Raw genomic sequence first — 27,250 nt, 5'->3', positions numbered from 1 at the left:
CTAGGATCCGAAATATCCAATCTGACAAGCTGGCCCGCTAAGGCCTGAACATCCAATGCCAAAGGTCTATCTGCTGCTGGAAGATATGCTAAACTCCCCAAACTCTCTGCTCGGCGACTCAAAGCATCGGCCACCACATTGGCCTTCCCCAGATGGTATAAAATAGTGATATTATAGTCCTTAAGAACCTCCAACAATCTCCACTGAAGCAAATTAAGATCCTTCTGCTTTAACAGATATTGCAGACTCCGGTGATCATTATAGATCTCACAATGAACCCCATACAAATAATGATGCCAAATCTTTAAGGCGTGAACAATGGCTGCTAACTCAAGATCATGGACAGGATAATTCTTCTCATGGGTCTTCAACTGGCGCGAGGCATAGGCAATCACCCTACCCTCCTGTATCAAAACACAACCAATGCCTATCCTCGAGGCATCACAATACACGGTGTAAGAACCTGAAGCTGATGGCAGAACTAACACTGGAGTTGTGGTCAAAGCAGTCTTGAGCTTCTGAAAGCTCTCCTCACACTCATCTGACCACCTGAATGGAGCACCTTTTTGGGTCAATTTGGTCAAAAGTGATGCAATAGATGAAAATCACTCCACAAAGCGACGGTAGTAACCCGCCAAACCAAGAAAGCTCCTAATCTCCGTGGCTGAGGACGGTCTGGGCCAACTCTGCACCGCCTCTATCTTCTTCGGATCCACCCGAATACCCTCACTGGACACCACATGCCCCAAGAATGCTACCGAGCTAAGCCAAAACTCACACTTAGAGAACTTTGCATAAAGCTTCTCATCCCTCAATCTCTGTAATACAATCCTCAAATGCTGAGCATGCTCTTCCTGACTACGAGAGTACACCAGGATGTCATCAATGAATACAACAACGAATGAGTCCAAATAGGGCTGGAATACACTGTTCATCAAAAATGATGTTGGGGCATTGATCAGCCCAAAAGACATCACCAAGAACTCATAATGGCCATATCGGTTCCTGAAAGCTGTCTTAAGAATATCTGAATCCCGAATCTTCAGCTGGTGATAACCGGACCTCAAATCAATCTTGGAGAACACCCTCGCTCCCTGAAGCTGGTCGAATAAATCATCAATACGAGGCAAAGGATACTTGTTCTTGACTGTGACCTTGTTCAACTGCCTGTAATCAATACACATTCTCACGGAACCATCCTTCTTTTTCACAAATAGAACCGGCGCACCCCAAGGTGACACACTAGGCCGAATAAACCCCTTATCAAGGAGTTCCTGAAGTTGTTCTTTCAATTCCTTCAACTCTGCTGGTGCCATACGATACGGTGGAATAGAAATGGGCTGATTGCTCGGCACCAAATCAATACCAAAGTCAATATCCCTGTTAGGCGGCATACCCGGCAGGTCTGCAGGAAACACATCCAGAAAATCACATACCACCGAAACAGAATCAATGACAGGAGTCTCTGCACTAACATCCCTCACAAAAGCCAAATAAGATAGGCAGCCCTTCTCAACCATGTGATGAGCCTTCAAATATGAAATCACCCTACTTGGTACATAATCTACAGAACTGCTCCACTCAACCCTCGGAATTCCCGGCATAGTCAACATCACTGTCTTAGCGTGACAATCTAGAATAGCATGACATGGAGATAACCAATCCATACCCAATATCACATCAAAGTCGACCATACTGAGCAGCAAAAGGTCCACTTGGGTCTCCAGACCCCCAATAGTCACCATACATGACCGATATACGCGATCCACAATAAGAGTATCGCCCACATGACTAGATACATGAACAGAAGAAACTAGAAACTCGCTGGGCATATCCAGAAAATGGGCGAAATACGAGGAAACATATGAATACGTGGAACCAGGGTCAAATAATACTGAGGCATCTTTGTGACAAACTGAGACAATATCTGTAATCACAGCATCTGAAGCAATAGCATCTAGTCTGGCAGGGAGAGCATAAAACCGGGCCTGACCACCCCCTGATCTGCCTCCCCCTCTAGGATGACCCCTAGCTGACTGACCTCCACCCCGAGCTGACTGGGTGGGTGGTGAGGTAACTGGTGATGTAGTCGGAGGCTGACTCTTCTACTGAGATACACCTCCATGACGACGAGGACACTGCCTCCACATATTCCTAAGCTCCCCACACTCAAAATAACTCCCTGGTGTTGGCGGCGGAAACTAAAGGGAACCCCTAGCACCGGGATAACTAGTAGAAGAACCTGGCATGGAAGAGCCCTGAACAGATGGAGCACAGTACGAAATCTGAGCTGGAAGGGCACTAAGTGATGAGTGGCCCTGATGAGAACTATGAGAACCATGGCCAGATAATGCACCACGGTGAAATGGCCGAGCTGACTGAGCCTGTCTGAAATGACGACCTCTACCATGCTGGAACTGACCCCCAAAAGGAGCACCGCTGAATCCACCCTGACCACGAGGCATATTGGCCTCCCTCTCAACCCTTTTACTGACCGCGAATCATCTCAATCTGCCAAGCAATTTCGAAAACCTCATCAAAGGTAGCACCTGAAACCCGCTGTGAGGCCATCAATAAACCTCATGATCCTCTCTCTGTCCGTGGGAACCAACCAGATAGCATGACAGGCCAACTTAGAGAATCGCATCTCATACTGTGTCACAGACATATCACCCTCGCGAAGCCGCTCAAACTGTCTGCACAACTCCTCTCTATGGGATCGAGGCACGAACTTCTCCAAAAGACCACGGAGAACTGCTGGCAAGTAAGGGGTGCTGCGCCAATAGGCCTACGCCTCTCGTAAGTCTCCCACCATCTGAGTGCAGCCCCAGAAAACTGAAAGGTAGTGAATGAGACCCCACAAGTCTCTAAAATAACAGTACGGAGTATCCTCTGACACCTGTCCAAAAAGTCCTGAGCATCCTCTCTCTCTGTGCCACTGAAAGATGGTGGCTGGAGTCTCCCAAACCTCTCCAACCTACGTTGATCATCCTCAAGCATAGAAGGAACCACATAATCCTGAGCAACAGCAACCGGCTGGGCTGGTGGTTCCTCCGGTGTCTGAAGTCCCTGAATAACCTGCTCGTGTGTGCGAGCGGCGAGAGTCTGAGTGCCTCCTCTGGCCTGAGAAGTGGTTGCGGCCGTCGAAATAGAGACCGCCTGAGTAAGGCCAGTACACACTGTCAGAATCTGAGCTAGGGCCTCCTAAAGGCCTGGAATCACAATAGGCACAGGTGGTGCTCGAGCTGGTGCATCAACAACTGGAACCTGGTCCTGATCTGGAACAACCGGTGGATCTGCAGGTACTGCCCCAGCTATTGTACGAGCTGCACCTCTGCCCCTACCACGGCCTATACTACGGCCTCGGCCTCTCGCGGCCCTGGCTGGTAGTACTGGTGGTTGGCCCTCCTGACTGGTAGCACTAGTCCTCACCATCTGTGAGAGAATGAAACAACAGATGTTTAGTTACTACAATCAGCAGATTCGCACGATAAGAATTCAAGAATGTGGAGTTTCCTAAAGGTTCTGCAGCCTCTCGAAGATAAGTACAGACGTCTCTATACTGATCCGCAAGACTCTACTAAACTCGCTCATGACTCGTGAGACCTATGTAACCTAGGCTCTGATACCAATCTGTCACGACCCAAAATAACCCCTGTCGTGATGGCGCCTATCGTGGAACTAGGCAAGCCGAATCATTTCTAAAATAAACCGATATTTTCATTTCAAAGATAATTCCAATGTTATTTAACATAAAACCCTATGTAAAGGAGTTCCAATCAAAATAAAAGTGCGAAAGAAAAAGCCCGACTTCAGGGTGTCACTAGTCATGAGCATCTACTACAACCTGTCTAACAATATCAAGGCTAACTCAGCCTGAAAAATAGCTAAATACAACTAGAGATGATAAGAGGGAGAAGAGCAGGGGCTGCGATCGCCAAACAGCTACCTTACTATCTCCAAGAAAATCTGCAACCAGAACAATCAATAACCGCTACCGTGTCCAGCTACCGAAATCGGAATCAGACTCCGATATCAAAAAGGCAACCCCCGGTCAAGCTTTCCAAAACTTTGACTTTTGCCATTTCCAGCCTAAATTAGCTACATACCTCAAATTCACAGTCCGGACACGCTCCTAAGTCCAAAATCACTCAATGGAGCTAACAAAATCGACGGAACTTCATTCCGGAGTCGTCTTCACACACTTCCGACTACGGTCAAAATCATAAGACTTAAGCTTTCATTTAGGGACTAAGTGTCCCAAAATACTCCAAAAACCAAAATGAAACCTCACTGCAAGTCACAATAGTAGAAATAGATATGGGAGAAGTAGTAAATAGGGGATCAGAGATATTACTCTCAAAACGATCGGCCGGGTCGTTACATCCTCCCCTTCTTAAAACAATCGTTCGTCCTCGAACGAGCATAGAGTCATACCTGAAGTGGTGAAAATATGAGGATAACGGCTGCGCATATCATGCTCAGTCTCCCATGCCGCCTCCTCGACCAGCTGACCCCTCCACTGAACCTTTACAGAAGCAATATTCTTCAACCTCAGCTTTCAAACCTGCCTATCTAAGATTGCCACCGACTCCTCAACATAAGATAAATCCTTGTCCAACTGGACTGAGCTGAAATCCTACACGTGAGACGGATCGCCGTGATACTTCCGGTGCATAGAAACATGAAATACTGGGTGAACTCCTGCTAGACTGGAAGGCAAGGCAAACTCATAAGCAACCTCCTTAACACGTCGCAATACCTCAAATGGACCAATAAACTTCAGGCTCATCTTGCCCTTCTTTCCGAACCTCATAAAGCCCTTCATGGGTGACACCCGGAGCAAGCCCTGCTCTCCAACCATGAATGCAACATCGCGAACCTTCCGATTCGCATAACTCTTCTGTCTGGACTGGGTTGTGCATAGTCTATCCTGAATTAACCTAACCTTCTCCAGAGCATCCTGAACCAAGTTTGTGCCTAATAATCTAGCCTCGCCCGACTCGAACCAACCCACTGGAGACCTACACCGCCTCTATCTTCTTCGGATCTACCTGAATACCCTCATTGGACACCACGTGTCCCAAGAACGCCATTGAACTGAGCCAAAACTCACACTTGGAGAACTTTGCATAAAGCTTCTCCCCCCCCCCTCCAAATCCCTGTAACACAATCCTCGGATGTTGGGAATGCTCCTCCTGGCTACGAGAGTACACCAGGATATCATCAATGAGTAGAATGATGAACGAGTCCAAATACGGATGAAACACACTATTCATCAGATGCATGAACGTTGTTGGGGCGTTAGTCAGCCCAAAAGACATCACAAGGAACTCATAATGGCCATATCGGGTCCTGAAAGCTGTCTTAAGAATATCTGAGTCCCGAATCTTCAGCTGGTGATACCCTGACCTCAAATCAATCTTGGAGAACATTGTCGCTCCCTAAAGTTAGTCAAACAAATCATCGATAAGCGGCAAAGGATACTTGTTCTTGAATGTGACCTTGTTCAACTGTCTGTAATCAATGCACATTCTCATAGTACCATCCTTCTTCTTCACAAATAGAATTGGTTCACCCCAAGGTGACACGTTAGGCCGAATAAACCCTTTGTCAAGGAGTTCCTGAAGTTGCTCCTTCAATTCCTTCAACTGAGTCGGGGCCATACAGTACAGTGAAATAGAAATGGGCTGAGTGTCCGGTACCAAATCAATACTGAAATCAATATCCCTGTTGGGCGACATGCCCGGCAGGTCTGTAGGAAACACATCCAGAACATCTCGCACCACCGGAGCAAAATCAATATCAGGGGCTTCTACACTAACATCCCTCACAAAGGCCAGATAAGATAGGCAACCTTTCTCAACCATCCGCTGAGCTTTCAAGTATGAATTCACTCTACTAGGAACATAGTCTATAAAATTGTTCCACTCAACCCTCGGCAAACCCGACATCGCCAATATCACGGTCTTGGCATGAAAATCTAGAACAGCATGACATGGGGACAACCAATCCATACCCAATATCACATCAAAATCGACCATATTGAACAGCAAAAGATCCACTCTGGTCTCCAGACCCCCGATAGTCACCACACATGATTGATATACGCGGTCTATAATAATAGTATCGCCCACATGAGTGGATACATGAATAGATGAAACTAGAGACTCACGGGGCATATCCAGATAATGAGCAAAAATACGAGGACACATATGAATAAGTGGAACTAAGGTCAAATAATACAGAGGTATCTCTATGGAAAACTAAGCAAAACTTGTAATCACACCATCAGAAGCAATAGCATCTGGTCTGGTAGGAAGAGCATAGAAACGGGCCCGGTCGCCCCCTGATCGGCCCCCCCTCTCGGGCGACCCCTAGCTGACTGGGCTCCACCACGGGCTGACTGGGCGGGTGGTGGAGGGGCGGGTGCTGATGACATAGACTGGCTCCTCTGTGGAGCTGGACCTCTCACTATACGGGGACACTCTCTCCTCATGTGACCAAACTCCCCACACTCATAACAACTCCCCGGTTCTGGTGCAGGGGATTGAAGGGAGCCCCGAGCACCGGGATAACTGGCAGAAGGACCTAGCATAGGCGAACCCTGACTTGATGGAGCACGGGACGAGCTCTGTGCTGGGAGGGCACCGAGAGATAAACGACCATGCTGATAACTATGAGAACTATGGCCAGATGATGCACCACAGTGACCTGGACAAGCCGTCTGAGCATGTCTGAAAGGACGTCCCCTACCATGCTGGAACTGACCCCCAGAAGGAGCATCGCTAAATCCTCCCTTTCCACGAGGCCTCTTGGCCTCCCTCTCAACCCTCTCCTGACTACGAACCATCTCAATCTGACGCGCAATGTCAACAACCTCATCAAAAGTAGCACCAGACACTATTTCTCTGGTCATAAGCAATCGCAGCTGATAAGTGAGGCCATATATATACCTCTTGATCCTCTCCCTGTCTGTGGGAACCATCTAGATAGCATGACGGGCCAACTCCGAGAATCGTCTTATACTGCATCACAGACATATCACCGTGACGAAGCTGCTCAAGCTATCTGCGCAGCTCCTCTCTGCGGGACTGAGGCACGAACTTCTCCAGAAATATAATGAAGAACTGCTGTCAGTAAGAGGCGTTGTGCCAACCGGCCTACACCTCTCGTAAGCCTCCCACCAACTGAATGCAGCCCCGGAGAACTGAAAGGTAGTGAACGAGACCCTACTGGCCTCTAGAATAGCTATTGTACGGAGTATCCTTTGACACCTGTCCAAGAAACCTTGTGCATCATCTCCCTATACACCACTGAAAGATGGAGGCTGGAGTCTCCCAAACCTCTCCAATCTATGATGCTCATCCTCAGGCATAGCAGGAACCACATAGTCCTGAGCAGCTGCAACCGGCTGGACTAGGGGTGCCCCCGGTGTATGAAATCCCTGTACTACCTGCTCTGTGTGCGGGCAGTGGGAGTTTGAGCACCTCTCCCGGCCTAAGAAGTGGTTGATGTGGCCGTAACAGAGGCCACCTGAGCAAGACAGGTACACGCGGTCAGAATCAGAGTTAAGGCCTCCTAAACGCTGGAATCAGAATAGGCACAGGTGGTGCCTGAGCTGGTCCCACCGGCTCATCCACAACTGGAGCCTGCTCCTGAACTGGGCAACTAGTGGATCTGCAGGTGCTGCCCTAGCTGAGGTGTGAGTTGCACCTCTGCCCCTACCACGGCCTCTACCGCGACCTTGGCCTTTCGCGGCCCTGACTGGTGGTTGCCATCTTGTCCCGTAGTACACGTCCTCACCATCTGTGAGAGAATGAAACAACAGATGTTTAGTTACTAGAATTAACAGATTCGCACGACAAGAATTCAAGAATGTGGAGTTTCCTAAGGGTTCTACAGCCTCTCGAATATAAGTACAGACGTCTTCGTACTAATCCGCAAGACTCTACTAAACCTGCTCATGACTCGTGAGACCTATGTAACTTAGGATCTGATACCAACTTGTCACGACCCAAAACCTAACCCGTCGTGATGGCGCCTATCGTGGTACTAGGCAAGCCGACCTTTCCAAAACACTTTCAAAATTTAACAGAAATGAATTAAGACATTTAAGATAATCGAAGTTTTTCATAAAACGGGGGTAAAACTCAATTAAAACATAAGTGCGGAAAAATAGTGTCACTAAGTCACGAGCATCTAACAACCAATCTAGAAAATAGAGTCTATTGCAGTCTGTGCCAAATGCCAATACAAGAGAGAAAAGATAATAAGAAATGAAAAACAAGGACTGCGGACGCTAGCAGCTACCTCGTAAGTCTCTGATAATCAGCTCGCACACGAACTCAGCGACCGCCAGAATTGTACATACCTGGATCTGCACATGAAGTGCAGGGTGTAGCATGAGTACAACCAACTCAGGAAGTAACAGAATTAAATAAGGAACTGAGAAGCAGTGACGAGCTATAAAAATACAGTTCATTTCAAAAGTTTTCAGTAAAGAGTGAACATGCTTTCAAATCCGGTGGTGTAAGTCAAATCAGTTCGAGCTCAAGTAAAACACATATGAATCTTCCAGAAATTTCACCACAACAACAGATAACAACTAAGTGCAACAATAAATAAAAGCAAGTACAGCCTCTCAAGGCAGCAGTCACTCAACTCATCTCAACAGCTCATACCCTCGGCTCTCAGCCCTCAATACACACTCTCGATAGGTACTTGCGCTCACTGGGGGTGTACAAACTCCGGAGGGACTCCTTCAGCCCAAGCACTATATTGTTGTGGCGCGCATCCCGATCCAATATTATTGCGGCATGCAACCCGATCGAATATTGTTGCAGCGTGTAACCCGATCCATTATTGTTGCGGCGTGCAACCCGATCCAATATTGTTGCGGCGTGCAACCCAATCCATATACCTCACAGCTCGCAGCTCGACACTCAGGCCCTATCTCAGTCACTAACCTCTCCAGCCCCTCGGGCTCAGAAACTATCATAATAACCACCCCAAACAGAAAATACAACAAGTATCAACAAGAAATGAGAGGAAACAGATATATAACACACAAGTAAGACCGTGACTAACTACGAGACAACAATTAGCAGTCAATTTAACAAGTATACGACTGTTGCGGGTCCCAACAGTGATATCATATAGCCTAAGCATTGTTTCTAACATGAAAGGCAGTCAATTGCGCAAAGACAAGGAAAAACAAGTAATAACAATGGCTATTCGACTTTACAGTCTCACGGGACGGACCAAGTCATGATCCCTTACAGTGCACGCTTGCACGCCCGTCACCTAGCATGTGTGTCACCTCTAAATATTCACATTATACAAATTCTCGGGGTTTCATACCCTCAAAACCAGATTTAAGACTGTTACTTACCTCAAACCAAGCAAATCTATACTCCAAAATGCCTTTGCCTCTCAAATTTGTCTCCAAACGTCCCGAATCTAGCCACAAGTAGAAAAATACAATCAATATATGCTAAAGGGATCTATTTCCCAAGGAAAGTACTAAATTAAAGCCAAAAATCCGAAATTAGCCCGAACCCGGCCCCCTGGCCCACATTTCGAAATCCGACAAAGGTCACAAAACCCGAAATCCCATTCGCTCACGAGTCTAACCATACCAAATTTACTCAAATCCGATAACAAAATCCCATTCAAAACATCAAAAATCCCACTCAAGAGTTCTTCCTCTTTTTTCCCAAATTTCTCACCCCAAATCACAAATTAGATGATAAAATTAAAGATGAAATCATGGGATTTAACCAAAACCAAGTAAGAATCACTTACCCCAATCAACTGCATGAAAATCCCTTCAAGAATCCCCCAATTCCGTGTTCTCTAGCTCAAAATATGCAAAATGGGTTCAAACCCTTGTTTTGAAAATTTTAATACTGCCCAAACATTTCCTTAATCGCGATCGCGGAAATAGCCTTGCGATCGCGAAGAACAACTTCGCTGCCCCAGGATTTTTACCTTACGCGGTCGCGAAATCACCCACATGATCGCAGATCACTGCCTCTTATACCTACGCAATCGCGTAGAGCATTAGCCACACCTCCCCTCCTGCTCAAATCCTTGTACGCGAATGCGACCTTAGCCACGTGTTCGCGAAGCACAACTTCACACACATATGTGATTGCGTTCCTAACTCTGCGATCGCGTAGAGAAAATTCACCTCTGCCCCTAATAAGCTTACGCGATCGCGAATGAATCCCCGCAATCGCGTACAAGGAAACCAGAACCTACAGCAACCAGACTTCAGCTATCAAGCCAAGTCCAAAAATAATCCATTAACCACCCGAAACTCACTCGAGGCCCCCGGGACCTCAACCAAATATACCAACATATCCCAAAATACCATACAAACTTACTCGAGCCTTCGAATCACTCAAAATAATATCAAAACACCAATTACACCCGGATTCAAGCCTAAAGAACTTCTAAACTTTTAATTCCACAAACGACGTCGAAACCTACCAAACCACGTCCGATTGACCTAAAATTTTGCGCACAAGTCATATTCAACATTACAGACCTACTCTAACTTCCAGAATCGGAATCCGGACCCGATATCAAAAAGTAAACCTCACTGTCAAACTTTTCAAAAATTTGACTTTTGCCATTTCAAGCCTAAATTAGCTACAAACCTCAAATTCACTGTCCGGATATGCTCCTAAGTCCAAAAATACCCAACGGAGCTAACGGAACCGACGAAACTCCATTCCGAAGTTGTCTTCACACACTTCCGACTACGGTCAAAATCCTAAGACTTAAACTTCCATTTAGGGACTAAGTGTTCCAAAACACTCCAAAAACCAAAACGAAACCTCCCGGCAAGTCACAATAGCGGAAATAGATGTGGGAGAAACAGTAAATAGGGGATCTGGGCTATTACTCTCAAAATGACCGGCCGGGTCATTACAGATCATTTCATAAATTCAGTTAGAGTTCGTGACTCAATATTACCAGTCTTGGGAGGTTTTTAAAAAAAAAATTTGTTGTTGGTTTCGATACGTGTATTAAATTATATCTTTATAAAAAAAGGCTTGAATTGTAATTATAATCGGCTTACCTAGTCTTCACGACGCCTGTGGTGGGATTTTGGATCGTGATATGTTGGTATCAGAGTTCTAGGTTCATAGGTTTTACAAGTCACGAACAAGTTAAGTAGAGTCTTGCATATCGGTACGGAGATGTCTGTACTTATCTTCGAGAGGCTACAGAGCTAGTAGGAAAAAATTTCACTTCTTTCATTCCTTATCGTACGGTATTTATTCAGCTTGAAGCATATATCTTATGTTCTTTTGCATTCACTCGTGCATGAAATTGCGCACTCGGTATCAACTATACGTCAATGGTTCGTGATATTACAAAGGGGTTATAAGGGAGCCAGGGTTGCTCAACCATTGTTACCATGTATCGTTCGGATCGAGGATGCAGAAGTATTGAGAGATCATTTAGTTGTGCACATGGGGGTGCAGCAGATTCTGACATCTAGTTGATAAGTACGATCTTAAGAAGGTTTAATTAGTTTCCTAATCGTCACAATCATGGTAGGGTCACGAGGTGGATGTAGTTCTGAAGATAGTTGGTGGCATTAGAGACTATGTGGTTCGTATGGGATTTCCATTTAGTGAAGGGTACATACTAGCAGTCAAGGCACTGGAGGAAGCGAGTTTGACTGTCACGAGGATGACATGCGCCAAATAAATGACTTGAGGTGTCTTATGATTGGTGTCGTACGAGCGGTAAAGGTTAGTATTATGGATCATTGGACTGTGTCCTATGGCTTCGCGCTAAGTGAAGGGAGTCCACTATCAACGATCAGATTGCGGGATCATGTGTTATATGAGTTTTGGCCTGAGATGTATTTATGTGGTATTGAAAGGTTCTCAGAAACTTGTATATTATTAAGAGCTGAGATTTGTATGGGATGATGTTGGGACTTGCGGTATTCCCGCGTCCTTAATAATTCTACATTTCAGTATCAACGGGGTCATGAAAACAATTTCAGAATACTCGGGGTGTTCCAGTAAGTTCTTTTAATGCACCACCGGCACGGGGTTCCTATAATGGTTATTCTAGTTATCCGGCACACACTCAGTGTGAGCAGCTGAACTCGCAGATGGGTTGTTATGAGTTTGGTGATACTAGACACATCAAGAGAAATTATCCCAGACTTGGGAGGGGTGGATTTCATCAGAGCACTCAAGCTACAGGCTTTATTCCAGTTAATACTCCATGTGCACAACCAGTTAGAGGTGGAGAACAGGCGGGTAAAGAGCGCCCTAGAGGGGGAGGCCCAGCCTGTCGATATATTTGATATGGTGTGGCTGAAGCCACTACACCAGATGGTGTCGTTACAGGTATGATCCTGATATGTTATAAAAGAATATCTTTCCTTAATTTGATTCGGTTCTGAATATTGAGGCGAGTCCTCCTATTATGCTCCGCTTATGGGCGAGCTTCGTAACTTTGTGACTCACTTATATGTTTATCCATGTTGGGAGACTTGATAGTGTTAGCCCGTGTCTATCATTTTTATTTTTGTACACCATTGAGGGCTATAAGTCCAAAAGTAATTTTTATTACTCATTACAGTGGGTTTTGATGTGATTTCGAAACAATTGATTTTAATTTTATGAATTTTATGCCCTATTGGAATGAGGGGTTCATTATGTGTTGAGAAAATTATTTACGACATTTATTGAAAAGAAGAAAGAAAGGAAATTGAAAATTTTAGTTGGCACAATGTGTAAAATACTTGTGATTCGGAATTGAGGACGAGATCCTCGCATTTTTATATGATGTGAAATATTTAAACTGGGCAAATTCATTTTAGGCACTTGATAAACTAGAAACTAGCAAGGCACAAGAGATGGTTCCAGTGGGCAAATTGGGAGAACAATCCATTCCTTTGTCAGGGAATGGTTAATATTCTTTCTTGGAATGTAAGGGGGCCTAATGCTCCTAATAAATAAAAGGAGATTAAACTCCTTTGCAATGATGAAAAGGATGGTATGATAGGATTACTAGAAACAAAGATTAAGTCTGACAGAATTGAGCAAGTAGCAGGGAAACTATTTAGTGGATGGCAGTATGTCACAAATTTGGAGGCTCATTATAATGGGAGAATATGGGTTACTTGGAGGCCAGAGTATTACAGAGTTACTCCAAAAGGCATCAATGTACAGGGAATAACATGTGAAGTTTATTATGTCCCTCTCCAAATTCAGTTTGCTATTACCTTTGTGTATGCATTTAATATTAAGGAAGAGAGAAAGAGCTTTTGGAGTTGGTTAATCGAACAAAACTCAGAATGTAAGTTACCTTGGTTAATCACAGGTAACTTCAATTCAGTTTTAAATATGGAGGACATGATAGGGGTAATCCAGTTACATGGGCAGAAGTAGCACACTTTAATAATTGCATGAGAGAATGTGAATTTTTAGAACTACCATACTAGGGCAGTAAATATACCTGGAATGATAGACACTGTGGGCAAAGAATATATTCTAAAATAGACCGGACCTTCATTAATGGGGATTGGTTAGACCTTATGCCATCATGTAAAGCCAAGCTCCTACCTGAGGGTATAAGTGACAATTATCCTATAAAGATAACTCTATCACATGAAACTCATAGGGTTAAAAGATCATTCAAGTACGGCAATGCTTGGGCACAACACTCTCAGTTTAATCAGATTGTATTAGAATTATGGAGAACACCTATAGAAGGATGAAAAATGTTTCAGATTGTTAAAAAGCTGAAGTTATTGAAAAGGAAGCTTAGGGAACTCAACAGTCAATACTTCAGCAATATTGAGCAAACAACTAAAGTTGATAGACAAGCATTGAAACAGGTGCAGGAGAGGTTGCAGACTGATCCTAGTAATCCTGATCTTCAACAGGAAGAACATGAGAAATATCAGAAGTTGAGAAAATCATCCTACCTTGCTGAAATGTTCTTACAACAGAAAAGTAAAGCTACATGGTTAAGGTTGGGTGATGACAATACATGGTACTTCTACTCAATAATAAGACACAAAAGATTAAAGCTAGCTACTATTCAATTGAAAGATGACCAAGGGGTATGGCAGAGAGAACCAGGAGCAGTTGTAGATTTATTCCTGAACTACTATCAGGAGCTGCTTGGGCAAAAGGCCAGTATTAGAAGGAGAGCATACAAAGGATTCATACAAAATGGTCCCTTACTAACAACAGAATTACAGCCGAAACTACTGAAACCTATTTAGGAAAAATGAAGTCAATAAGGTATTATTCCAGATTGATAGCAATAAAAGTCCAGGGGCTGATGGGTACAGCAGTGGGTTCTTTAAAGATTCTTGGCATATTCTAGGCAGGGATATTACTGAAGCTATTCTAGATTTCTTCAAGAATGGAAGATTAACTCCACCAACATTGCTCTAATCCCTAAGGTAACTGATCCAGAGTATGCTAGTCAATTCAGACCAATTGCATGATGTAATGTCTTGTTCAAATGTATTTCAAAGGTGATTTGTAGCAAGCTGAAAGGTGCAGTAAAGTACTTAGTAGCAGACAATCAGTCAACATTTGTGCATGGTGATCTATGATGCATAATGTGCTCATTTGCCATGACTTGCTGAGGCACTATACTAGGAAGACATCACCTAGATGTCTAATGAAAATTGACCTCCGAAAAGCTTATGATATGGGCAGTTGGGAGTTCTTAGAAGAGATTTTGCTTGGCTATAGATTTCCAGAAAGATTTGTCCAATTGATTATGGCTTGTGTGACTTCACCAAAATTTTCAGTTACTGTAAATGGTGAACTACATGGATATTTTGAAGGGCAAAGGGGACTTCGACAAGGTAATCCAATGTCACCTTTACTTTTTGTGTTGGTCATGGAATACCTCTCCAGAACACTAGGGGGGATGGGTGAACTTCCAGACTTCAAGTACCATCCAATGAGTAAATAATTGAAGTTGAACCATCTCATCTTTGCTGATGATTTAATGGTTTTTTGCAAAGGTGAAGAGACATCAGTAAATAGAGTAATGGAAGCACTAAAGCATTTTAGTGAGGTGTCAGGTCTGATAGCAAACTTGGACAAATCTAACATATTCATGGCAGCGGTGACTGATCAAACTAAGGAGAGACCGTTGGATGACACAGGGTTCTCAGAGGGCTCTTTTCCTATTAGGTATCTTGGCCTGCCTCTATCACCTAAGAAGTGGAGCAAGTTGGAATGTCAACAACTGATAGAGAAGATCACTCATAGAATCAAAGTAACATATGAAAAGAAGTTGTCATATGCAGGAAGGCTTCAAGTGATAACTGCAGTTTTGTTTTCAATATACAGCTTTTGGGGTGCAGTGTTTATTTTACCTCAGAGTGTCTTAAAGGAAGTCGATAAACGATGTCGAGATTACTTATGGGGTACTTCAGAAGATAAGAGAAGAGTTCCATTAGTTTCATGGGAGAAGATATGTTGTCCTAAGAAAAATGGTGGCCTAAATATCAAAGGATGCAGTAGTTGGAATAAAGCTTCAGTTGGGAAACTGTTGTGGCAGCTAACTCAGAGCAAGAACTCATTATGGGTCAAATGGGTGCATGACATCTACATCAAGAATGATCCTAATGTATGGTCTCACACTGCGCCCCAAGATTTCAGTTGGTATTGGAAAAAACTGAACTCCCTCAAAGAGAAGATGCAAGAATGGTATGTGCAGGGTAAGTATATACTAACTCCTAAAGGGGACTATTCTATAACAAGCAGCTATAACGCTCTACTGGGAGGCCAAGTGAAGATGGAGAATGCGAGTCTAGTTTGGAGTAAATTTGCACAGCCAAAGCACAGATTCATTGCTTGGCTAGCAACTAAAAAGAGATTGCTGACAAAAGAAAGATTAGGCCAAATGCGGATTATAGTTATAGATATGGACTGCTGTTTATGTGATGATCAAGAAATTGAGACTAGCCAGCATTTGTTTGGTAACTGTCCATGGATACATGCTATAAGAAGATCATTTTTGCAATGGACAAATACTCAACTGCATGCAGGGGAGCCTAAACTGGTATTTGATGTAATTAGAAGGAAGCATTGGTAGAAACTCAAGAAGGAAGTGATGGCTGCCATATGGGGAGCAACTATCTATCACGTATGGACTGCCATGAATAAAAAATTGTTTCAAAATAGAAATGTACAGGTGGATACTATAGTTACACAGATCAAGAAAGAGATAAAAGAGAGAATAGGCATGATTAAATTGTCAAATAGAGGAAGTAGGAGTAGAGGATTCATACAGAGACTATTGTGTAATAAGAGATATGCAGTCCCGGTTTTTTGGTGGAAGCTAGGAGCTCTTTAGGTGTATTGCTTAATTTTGTTATCAATGGTAATATTCACAGTTGTTATAAAAAAAATGTCACGGACTATCAAATTTAAAACGAATATATTTGCCGTCATTCAACAAATTAAGTTTTGGATAACCATGTCTAATAGCAGTGAATCACACAATAACTAAATGGTCTTAGCAAATTCTTGTACCACGACTAAAGATACACATGTATAGAGAGAGAGAGAGAGTAAGAGCAATGACAATTGTGAGGTAATCAGATAAGAAGGCACAAAGACAAGGAAGAGCTACAATTCTGGAAATAGTACTAACTAACTCATAATCTTGGTTCAAATTAGAGGTGTTGAAAGCCAAAGACCAGAGATTTGGAAAAAGAAAGAGGAGAGAGAAACACCCTTCTTTTTAGGAAGCAAATGTTGTTTGGGGGGTTGGGGCTGGGGAAAGGGGTAGACTTTCTTTGTAAGAACGTGAAAAAACACAATGCTGAGATTTCTCTCTCTATTCCATTTCACAACCATTCATTCTTGTTCTTCTTTGAGGTAAAAATCCCTTCTCTTTGCATGTTTCTTTCTTTCTCTTTTCTTTACAACCAGTTTCCATAACTACATTAATGTGAGAAGTACCTTGATTTAATATGCTATTTTCATGCAAAAAAATAATATATCAGCTTCCACCTTATTAAAAGATAATTAACACTTGTCTTTCATTGTTATGGCAATATCATAGGAACATTGAATTGTTGAGAAGAGCAGTTAACAGGAGATATTGAGTTTCCGGCAGGTGTGTATATAAGTATTGACATTGAATCTTGGCCGGAAGTTCAACGTTGGTGCAAAAAACAAAAGAAAATGGATTCATCTCCTGATACTGCTTCCTCCAATAATAGTACTGATTCTAGTTCTAGCAAGAGTAGCCCTCCTTCTTCAGATGGACCTCCACCACCTTCACCTTCTTCAGATTCATCTTCATCACCACCAAAAAATGATTCTACTCCTTCATCTCCACCACCAAAAGATGAATCTCCTCCGTCGTCACCACCACCACAATCTCCTCCTCCTTCCCCTGACGCACCACCCCCCAAAAACGATTCTCTTCCACCAGCATCACCACCACCCAAAGATGATCAATCTTCTCCATCGCCACCAGAAGATGATAATAACCAATCCCCTCCTTCACAATCACCACCTGTACAATCTCCTCCACCATCATCCAACACTACACCATCACCACCTGCTCCTAAGAATCCAGGGTCTCCTCCATCACCTGTATTTTCTCCACCACTTCCTGCTTCTTCACAATCACCTCCAGCTCCTCATGCAGCACATTTGTCTCCTCCTCCACACTCTGGACCCGATCGACCATCAGATAAGCCACCTGGTTCCTCTGGAAATAACAATTCGCCGCCATCTTCTGATTCTGATTCCTCTTCAAATAATGTGGCTGTAATAGCTGGACTTGCCGTGGGCGGCTTATTGGTTATTGTGGTTATCGTTCTCTGCGTATGGTGTAATAAAAGGAAGAAGAAGCAGAGATACTATATGGGTCCACCTAAAGGTTTGTTGAATGGAGTAGTATAATAATTAGCCCCCCATCTCCCGTTTTCAAATTACTATGGTGTTATTTAAAACATAGGAGTATTCAATTATTTTAATTTAATCCTTCAACACATTTTCTTTTGCACTGGTTTTGAATAATGTTTTCTTGTAACCTAGCATGTGAAGAATAACATTAAGCATTTTTACTACTTCAATGTTATAGAATGAAGAGCTCCAAAAACATAGATCTAAATAACAACTCTGTATATTTTGGGTTAAACTAGGAGGTGATCAATATGAAAATTATAACAGTCAGTGGAACAGACGTCAGTCTATGGGGGATCACGTCATGAAGGTACCACAGAGTGAAATGGGGATTCCTCAAGGTGGTTGGGCTGCAGCTACTCCACATCAGGCAACTAATTCAAGCAGCGAATTCGGCTCAGGTTTTTCAGGACAAGCGCCAGGCCAAGGACCATTGCCTCCTCAATCACCTAACATGGGTGGACTTGGTGGTTTCTCTCAAAGCCAATTCAGTTATGAGGAGTTAGCTAAGGCTACGGATGGATTTTCTCAGGCCAATCTGTTAGGCCAAGGTGGGTTCGGGTACGTGCACAAAGGTATTTTGACTGATGGAAGAGAGGTTGCTATCAAGAGTTTGAAAGCAGGCAGTGGACAAGGCGAACGAGAATTTCAGGCTGAAGTTGAGATCATTAGCCGAGTTCATCATCGTCATCTTGTGTCCCTTGTTGGATATTGTATTGCTAATGGACAGCGCATGTTGGTCTATGAATTTGTTGCCAACAAAACCTTGGAGTTCCACCTTCATGGTACATTCTTTCCTATTCAAAATGCCTTATTATCTTATTCATTCTTAATTAAGATTAATTAGTCTAGTTAAAAGTTCAATATTTATATATATTTGAAAGACTTCTTTAGAGACCATGTAATATGAAATCAAAGTATCCTTTTCTAGTAAATCTCTGAATTTCTTATTTGTAATTGTGATCGGATCAATTCAGTAAAAAGAATCGATTCAATACATTTCTTAATTCCATGCTTGTTAAGGGTGAAGTCAAATTTATTGTTGCAGGGAAAGGTCAACCTGTCATGGATTGGGAAACCAGACTTAAAATTGCTTTGGGATCAGCCAAGGGACTGGCTTACCTCCATGAAGATTGTATGAACATTCTGTTCCTCTCTCTCTCTCTCTCTCTCTCTCTCTCTCTCTCTCTCTCTCTCTCTCCTCTCTTTCTCTCTCTCTCTCTCTCTCTCTCTCTCTCTCTCTCTCTCTCACTCACTCACTCTCATTTCTTGCTTTATTCATGCAGGCCAACATAGAATTATCCATCGCGACATCAAGGCTGCAAATATTCTACTAGACTACAATTATGAAGCCTTGGTAAAATGAGTCACATTTGGTTTGTGTATAAACTTACATTGTCATGTGTTTTTATTTTTCACTGGATATGTAAATTGAAAGAAGCAAAATGAGTTTTGATTTAAGACCGCGTAATATTATTTAAGAATGATTTAATAACCATAAATTGACCCGAGATTTAAAGGAATGTTTTTTGTTATCAGGTGGCAGATTTCGGATTGGCTAAGCTTACTTCTGATAACAATACTCATGTCTCGACTCGTGTTATGGGAACATTCGGGTGAGTCAAACATAACTTTTTTCTTGGTGAAAGTTGTCATATAAAACTTCTATTCTGAAATTGAACAATTAGAACCAGTTATATACAGAAAGTTGGCTAAATAATAAGTCTCTAAGTAAGAAGATTAATTTGTAACAACATATTGCAGGTACTTGGCTCCTGAATATGCATCCAGTGGAAAGCTAACAGAGAAATCAGATGTGTTTTCATATGGAGTCATGCTGTTGGAACTCATAACCGGGAGGCGACCTGTTGATCCTAATGATAAATACATGGAAGATAGCTTAGTAGATTGGGTTTGTTCTAGATCAAGCATTACGATTTGATTGTGATAAGATGTTAAATTATGTGCTTAGACTTTAATCTTTTGCTTTAGTTACTGATCTGATATATGGCTGTGTACAGGCTAGGCCGCTTCTTACAAGAGCACTGGAAGAGGGAGTATATGACGGATTGGTAGACATGCGTCTTGAAGGAAACTATGATACAGATGAGCTACATCGCATGGTAGCCTGTGCTGCTGCTAGCATTCGCCATTCTGCTAAAAGACGCCCCAAAATGAGCCAGGTGTGATTGCCCTATCTAGAAGTAGAAATAATACTTTTTTCACTACAATTAACATGTTGTAGCAGATAGTCTTCCTTATTTATTTCCAGGTAACTAGTTACGTTCCACTTATAAATTTTTTGTTCTGAATAGATTGTACGTACCTTAGAAGGCAATGCATCATTGGAGGACTTGAACGATAGTGCAAGACCTGGAAAGACTCCTAGCTTTGCCGCCTCAAGCGGGGTGACCCAGGCCTATGATACTGCTATGTATAATGCTGACATGATGAAATTCAGGAAAATGGTTATGACAACCCAAGAATTCAACAACGGTGAACATGGAAGTACTCCAAGTGAGTAAAGACTCAACCCTTACTCTCCTCCTCCGGCAGAGATTTTGGTGCCTCGGGGGGGGGGGGGGGGGGGGGAAGAGATAGTAAAAGGAATGCACTGCTGCTTTGCTAAAGGGTTCACCTGAAGCTTGACATTTTTTTTCAAATGGTTCTTGACTGGAATCGGTAAACAGAGATTTGAGATTACTTACAACAATGTCTATATATGATGTACATTTACTCATATCTTGATTTCAATAACAAAGTTTATAGGATCGGAATACATTTATACTTTTTTGTTTAATTCAATTTGTACAGCAGTTCACATACAATTTCTACTGAAATGCTAAAAACCTTTCAGTTTTACAATATAGTGATATGCCTGCTAGTAAACTAGTATTGTTATGAAATATAACTCAAAGTAACAATGCAGAACAAGGAAAAACAAGCTAAGAGATATAGAGAGAAAGAGATGAGAAATTCTTATTTCTTCTTCAATTGTGTGTATTCTCCTATCTATTACAAGGTCTTTATTTAGGCATAAAAAGTGAAAAAAAATATGTTATTGAATATGTCATTAAGCATAAAAATATATCATTGAATATGTCATTAAACATTTGAGAAGATCATGAATGAAGAGTAGACATCCACCATAATTTTATTTTTCTTATAACACTCCCCCTTGGATGTCCATAGATAATGTGCCTCGTTAAAACCTTATTAGAAAAAAACTCAATGGGAAAAAATCCTAGTGAAGGAAAAAGAGTACACGTGTTTAGAAATACGCCTTTTGGTTGCCTCGTTAAAAACCTTGCAAGGAAAACTCAGTGGGACAAAATCTTGTAAAGAAAAAAGAGTACAACGTGTATTAACTCCCCCTGATGAGAGCATCAATTCACATCCTTGAGCCTTCGCATCCCAATCTTGTATACTAGTTTCTTGAAGGTTGACGTCGGTAGAGATTTGGTGAACAAATCAGCCATATTATCACTTGAACTAGGGGTGCGCGTCGGTCGGTTCGGTCGGTTATTATGAAAGTGTGGTTCGGTTTATCGGTTTTCGGTTTTGTAATTTTAATAACCAAATCAAACCAAAGTATTTACGGTTTGGTGCGGTTTTTTCAAAGTTCGATTCGGTTTTTTGCGGTTTAATTTTTCGGTTATTAACGGTTCAAGATTTTTATATCCAATGTAGACTACTTATGTAACTGAATATAATAGACGTGCCACTGATTCTAAGAATTGGCAGAGATTATAATAGACGTGCCACTGATTGATGTTTTTTAAAATCAGAAAATCATAAATTTTCATTCCACTGGGGGCAATGTCCACTGATTCCATTTCAATTTTCATATGAAAATCATAAAGCTGTAACAGAGACTAATTATTCTAAGAATTGAAAGCTTTTTTGCATCTCTTTGGCATGCATTTTGATTCTGTCATTCTGATTATGACTAACCAATGCATAATCAGACAGACCCCTCTAGGATGAGTAAATATCCATTAGCAATCAAATAAAATCACCAAACAATTACCAAAGAGCAAACAATTACCAATAGTTGGTTCAAAACAGTGACATCACCAAACAACAAAACCGTGGATGAGGATCACCAAAAAGCTACCAAAGTCCAAGTTTAGAAAATAGAAATACCATCACGGCATCACCAAACAATAAAACAGTGGCAAACTAGTCACAATACACATACCACTAACCCGAGGAAGAAGGATGAGCGACCGGCGAAATCGACGAGCTGAGGAAGAAGGATGAGCGTCGGCACTTGGCAGCACTGCAGCAATCCCATACTCGCATAGACTTAGAGTGACAGATGAGGAAGTGACAAACCCTAATTTCTAATTTCTAATGAGTAAGGAAGGGAAAATAAGAAAAGGAAAGCGAAAGTCTGTAGTGTAGGCTAATTAGGCTTAAGGTTTGGGTAAATTGGGTGGGCTGGTATTGGGCCTTCAGAATTTCAGATGGGGTGGACTTCAGAACATTAAGTTTAGTAGTTTACATTTTACAACATAAGTTTTGAGCATACCCAAAATTTTGATTTTTCGGTTTAACCGAAAACCGAAACACCAAAATCATAAATCGCACCAAAAAATCGAAATCTAATAATTTAAAAGCCGCAAACCGACCGAATAACCGATTAAACCGAAATCGAAAAATTAAAATTCACGGTTCGGTCGATTTTTTCGGTTCGGACGGTATTATGCCCACCCTTAACTTGAACGGATCTGTTACACATTAATATCACAATTCTTTTGAAGATCATGTGTAAAAAATAACTTTGGTAAAATGTATTTTGTCCTATCCCCTTTTATGAATCCTCCCTTCAATTGGGCTATGCGTGTTGCATTGTCTTCATATAAAATTGTGGGTAGTTTGTCACACTTCAAACCACATTTGTCTCGAATAAGGTGTATTATAGACCTCAACCATACACATTCTCGACTTGCTTCATGAATAGCAATTATCTCAGCATGATTAGATGAAGTAGCCATGATTGATTGCTTAGTCGATCGCCAAGATATGGCAGTGCCTCCATATGTAAACACACAGCCTGTTTGAGATAGAGCCTTGTGTGGGTCAGATAAATACCCAGCATCGGCATAACCAACAAGATCGGGCCTGCAATCATTTTCATAAAATAATCCCATATCGGTAGTCCCTTTTAGATACAACAATATGTGTTTGATTCCATTTCAATGTCTCCCTGTATGAGCAGAGCTATATCTTGTTAAGACATTAACTGAAAAAGTTATGTCAGACCTTGTAATGTTAGAAAGATACATTAGTGCACCAATTGCACTAAGGTATGGTACTTCGGGATCAAGAAGTTCTTCATTATTTTTATGAGGTCGGAATGGATATTTATTTATATCGAGTAATCTCACAACTATCCGGGTACTCAATGGATGTGCTTTATCCATATAGAATTTCTTTAAAATCTTTTTAGTGTATGTTGATTGATGGACAAAAATTCCATCTTTCATTTACTCATTTTGTAAACCAAGACAAAATTTTATTTTTCCAAGATCTTTCATTTCAAATTCTTTCTTTAAATAGTCTACTGCTTTAGGAAGCTCCCTAGAAGTTTCAATGATATTTAAATCATCAACATACACGCCGATTATAACAAATTTAGATCCAGATATTTTTATAAAGACACAAGAACAAATTGAATCATTCGTGTACCCTTCTTTCAACAGGTACTCACTCAGGCGATTATACCACATGCGCCCTGATTGTTTTAATCTGTATAAGGATTGTTGAGTGCTTCGGAACAATTTAAATCCTTCAATGATTTTCATTATACACATATCACATTTTTCTTATATTGCCAGATTAAAATCTGAAATGACGACATCCACCACAGGATAACATGTCTCTATATAATCAATGTCGTGATATTTAAAAATCTTCTTGTGACACAAGTCATCTTTATGTTTATCGACTTGACCTTTTTTTCGCACAAGAACATATTATACCTCCACTGGCTTTATACTTTCAGGTGTTGGGACTATCCGTCCAGCTTCATATTTTTCATGTGAAATCAATTTTCATTGCATATTTTTTATTTGGCCAATCATTTATCTGTCTAAATTTCATGACAGATTTGAGCTCAAGATCCTTGTCAATATTAATAATATTGAGCGCTACATTATATTAATAATATCGTTGACGATCATTTAATATCGGTTCTACTATTACCAAATAAAGACATAACTTATTGAGATCTCTTTATGTTATTATTTTCAGGTACCCGAGCCCCTCTCATGAGGTCTTATGAAGTGTTATGCCGTGGTGCTCTTCTAGAACACTTGCCTCCTTATTATGACCATCTTGAACATTTTCTCCTCTCCTTCTTCAAGGAGTTTTATCTTTGGAACCGGTTAGTCTATTATGCTTCATGCATTCCATAGACTCTACTCATTATGAACTTTATTTTATTTGGAGCATTAGCGGCTGAATATGACATTTATCTTTGGGTCAGCAAATACGTCTGATAATATTTTTCAAATGAATTATCACTTGAACTTCAAGTTCACATTTTTCGTACGAGGATCTAGATATACTCATAATAATTCATTATATGCATTACTTTTTCAGCTGCCCATTTTCTCCCCCTATTGTTGGGATCACCAACACATATCCCTAGTCTTATTTGGGGATCCATCTTTGTGCATTGTGGTGGAACAATTAAATCATATAGCACATTCATATTTCTAGATAGAAATTATTTGATTTCTGACCCTGAATCGATTGTAATAGGGAGAACTTATCATAACTTGGCTAGATGCGTACAAGTGTTGTTGTATATTAAATAATACATCACATACCAAATTTTATTTTGGCAGTTTTATTATCATAACCAATGGTTTAGATATAATTGGAGGCATACAATTTCTGCTAAACCAACTTGGATTTAAACTAGTATTATCAAGATATATCATCATAATTTATATTATGGAAATGTGCTCTAATAATTTGAGCAATCAATCTTGCAAAAGCCAAATTGCAAGTTGATAATAAATGAACATGTGACCCATAGAATAGATGCATCTATTAAAATCATATAATAGTAAACGGTCTGCATGGCATGTGACTGAGCCCATATATTTATCACCTTTTATTTGTTTCAGAAATCAATGGATTCAATCCCAACCTTAACTGGTATATCATGAGAATAAGCAACACAAGAGAATTCTTGAAGAATCTTTTATTTCTTCAATATATGCCAATGTAATTTTTAATTAATTTTTAGCATCATAATTGAACCGGAATGGTCAACCAGTCATGCCAACTAATATTTGTTTCAGTAAACCTCTAGTTTACTTGTGACATATGATTCCATCATCATGCTTATATTTGTGTAGTTAAAATAGAAAGAAATTCGGGTAATCTTTCATATTTACCCGTTATGATTATAGAAATATGAAGATATTCAGTATTCCTTTCATTTATAGTATCAATATGCCAACCACTTTGACTTATACATTTGAAACTCAAAAAGTTTCTTTTGAGACTTTACAATATCAATGTCGTGAATAATTTTATTCATCCGGGTAGTAACAAATTATTTTCTCGGAGCTCTTAGCAACTTTTGTACAATATCAATGCCGTGAATAATTTTATTCATTCGGGTAGTAACAAATTATTTTTTCGGAGCTCTTAGCAACTTTTGTACTACAAAATCTTTTGTCACACCATTCATATGATAAATATCTCATTCACGGAGAAAATTATATCATAATAGATTGTCATTGTCAAAAGCATCATAAGCAAAATCGTTTCTTGCTTTAATTTTGTATTTAATAACCTTTTATAAGGCACGACAAAGTATATATATATATATATATATATATATATATATATATATATATATATATATATATATATATATATATTGGCGTATCACATGTACGCGACCAATGATATATTCATGTAACCATACAATAATATTTATTCTCTTTATTTCACTCAAACCTCTCTTAGAGGTGAGTTGTGTGGTATTCATATAATCATGCTTTGCATGTCTTTATTTATTACTTTTATCACATATTTTCACATTCACCTTTAGGAATAGGTCTGCATTCTCAATGCTTATCACAAGTCACATCCTCTTCAAGGAATGGATCATAATCAGCGGCATGCTTTATTATTTTTCATACCAATTTGATGGTAAACATTGCCTTTACATTTTGAAAGACTATCTAGAGAGCCCTTATTGTTCTCCTTTTATAATCATAGTGATGATTATTATTATTTTGATCTTTAGAACGCCCACGTTCATTATTCAACCACTTGTCTTCATTTAGACTTATTATGCGCCGCTACCACATTCACTTCAGGAATTGAGCAAATCAAGTTGGACAATATTCATGCCTTTTCATGAAAAATATATTATTTTTCTTTATTCATCCTTATATCATCAAATATGGTATAGTGGGACTCAACCCAATGTCTTACCAATATAAATGCAAGTTAGGCCATACTGAATTTGGACTCAAACCCAACTCTTATCATCATGGAGCATCAGGACTTGATCCTGATATCTTACCCTCATGGTACATTGCGACTTGAACTCATTGAAGTTGATATCATTAATAGCAAAGGACAAAAACAATTTCAAATACGAAGAAAATGCTTACCTCTTGAGTTAAACTCTTCATAATGTCATTTGGATATAATTCTCAACAATAGACTTTTATTTACTCAAATCAGCTAAGTAATTAGTGTCAAACAGATATATAAAAATATAAAATAATATTAAAAATTCACATGTAATCTTTGCTGCATTAAGCTTACTTCAAGATGAAATTAATATGACGAGAACATTAAAGAAAAATGATGTATCAAATAGAATAATATAGTACTACTAGTTACCATGCACTTTTATAGAAATTAAGTATTATGCTCTCTAGAAAAATAAAGAGATATAGCAGAACCTTTAGGTTAATCAGGGAATAAAAAAAAAAGAGGGGACAAATCTCCATCTACTATCTACTACTATATGCTTTCCATATAGTAATGATTCAACATGTTAATTTGATAAGAACTATTCAATGAAAAATTTGGTGTAGTACATACTTCTTGTACTAATATTTTATCTTATTAAAATAAAATAGTTACGAGTAATATTATTATTATATTATATTTGACAGTAAACTAATGTATAATCATTATACTAGGCATACTAAAATCGTATTATAAGATAAAGCCATAAGCATACATAATAAAGTATAATTTTAATTTTGTAGATTATTTAGTATACCGCATGCCACCTATTATTTAATTTATGAAAATTT

At 40.5% G+C, this 27,250-nt stretch overlaps 2 protein-coding genes across 2 annotated transcripts; both read left to right on the top strand.

Moving 5' to 3' along the window:
• The first annotated feature begins 14,712 nt into the window (after positions 1 to 14,712).
• Positions 14,713 to 16,113, top strand: LOC138905699 (uncharacterized). The gene is made up of 2 exons (XM_070194220.1): positions 14,713 to 14,872; positions 15,035 to 16,113. Exons 1-2 carry the CDS (start codon positions 14,713 to 14,715, stop codon positions 16,111 to 16,113), a joined length of 1,239 nt encoding a protein of 412 aa, XP_070050321.1.
• Positions 16,114 to 16,744: 631 nt separating this feature from the next.
• LOC104090283 (proline-rich receptor-like protein kinase PERK1) lies at positions 16,745 to 20,807 on the top strand. Its single transcript, XM_009595353.4, has 9 exons — positions 16,745 to 16,901; positions 17,089 to 17,916; positions 18,182 to 18,727; positions 18,991 to 19,077; positions 19,229 to 19,299; positions 19,482 to 19,558; positions 19,707 to 19,854; positions 19,964 to 20,125; positions 20,258 to 20,807. Exons 2-9 carry the CDS (start codon positions 17,211 to 17,213, stop codon positions 20,465 to 20,467), a joined length of 2,007 nt encoding a protein of 668 aa, XP_009593648.1. The 5' UTR covers positions 16,745 to 16,901; positions 17,089 to 17,210; the 3' UTR covers positions 20,468 to 20,807.
• Positions 20,808 to 27,250: the final 6,443 nt, after the last annotated feature.

The sequence above is a fragment of the Nicotiana tomentosiformis genome, chromosome 2, assembly GCF_000390325.3.
Source record: "Nicotiana tomentosiformis chromosome 2, ASM39032v3, whole genome shotgun sequence".
NCBI lineage: Eukaryota > Viridiplantae > Streptophyta > Magnoliopsida > Solanales > Solanaceae > Nicotiana > Nicotiana tomentosiformis.
Note: the sequence above shows the minus strand (reverse complement) of the source record. Positions and strands in the feature narration are given on the sequence as shown.

What these genes read in the sequence shown, in the direction of transcription:
- LOC138905699 (XM_070194220.1), top strand. Translation starts at nt 14,713, where the DNA reads ATGGGCAGTTGGGAGTTCTTAGAAGAGATTTTGCTTGGCTATAGATTT. An exon ending in GCAAAGGGGACTTCGACAAG is followed by an intron (nt 14,873 to 15,034) that starts GTAATCCAATGT and finishes TTTTTTGCAAAG; the next exon opens with GTGAAGAGACATCAGTAAAT.
- LOC104090283 (XM_009595353.4), top strand. Translation starts at nt 17,211, where the DNA reads ATGGATTCATCTCCTGATACTGCTTCCTCCAATAATAGTACTGATTCT. An exon ending in CGTGTTATGGGAACATTCGG is followed by an intron (nt 19,559 to 19,706) that starts GTGAGTCAAACA and finishes AACATATTGCAG; the next exon opens with GTACTTGGCTCCTGAATATG. An exon ending in GACGCCCCAAAATGAGCCAG is followed by an intron (nt 20,126 to 20,257) that starts GTGTGATTGCCC and finishes TGTTCTGAATAG; the next exon opens with ATTGTACGTACCTTAGAAGG.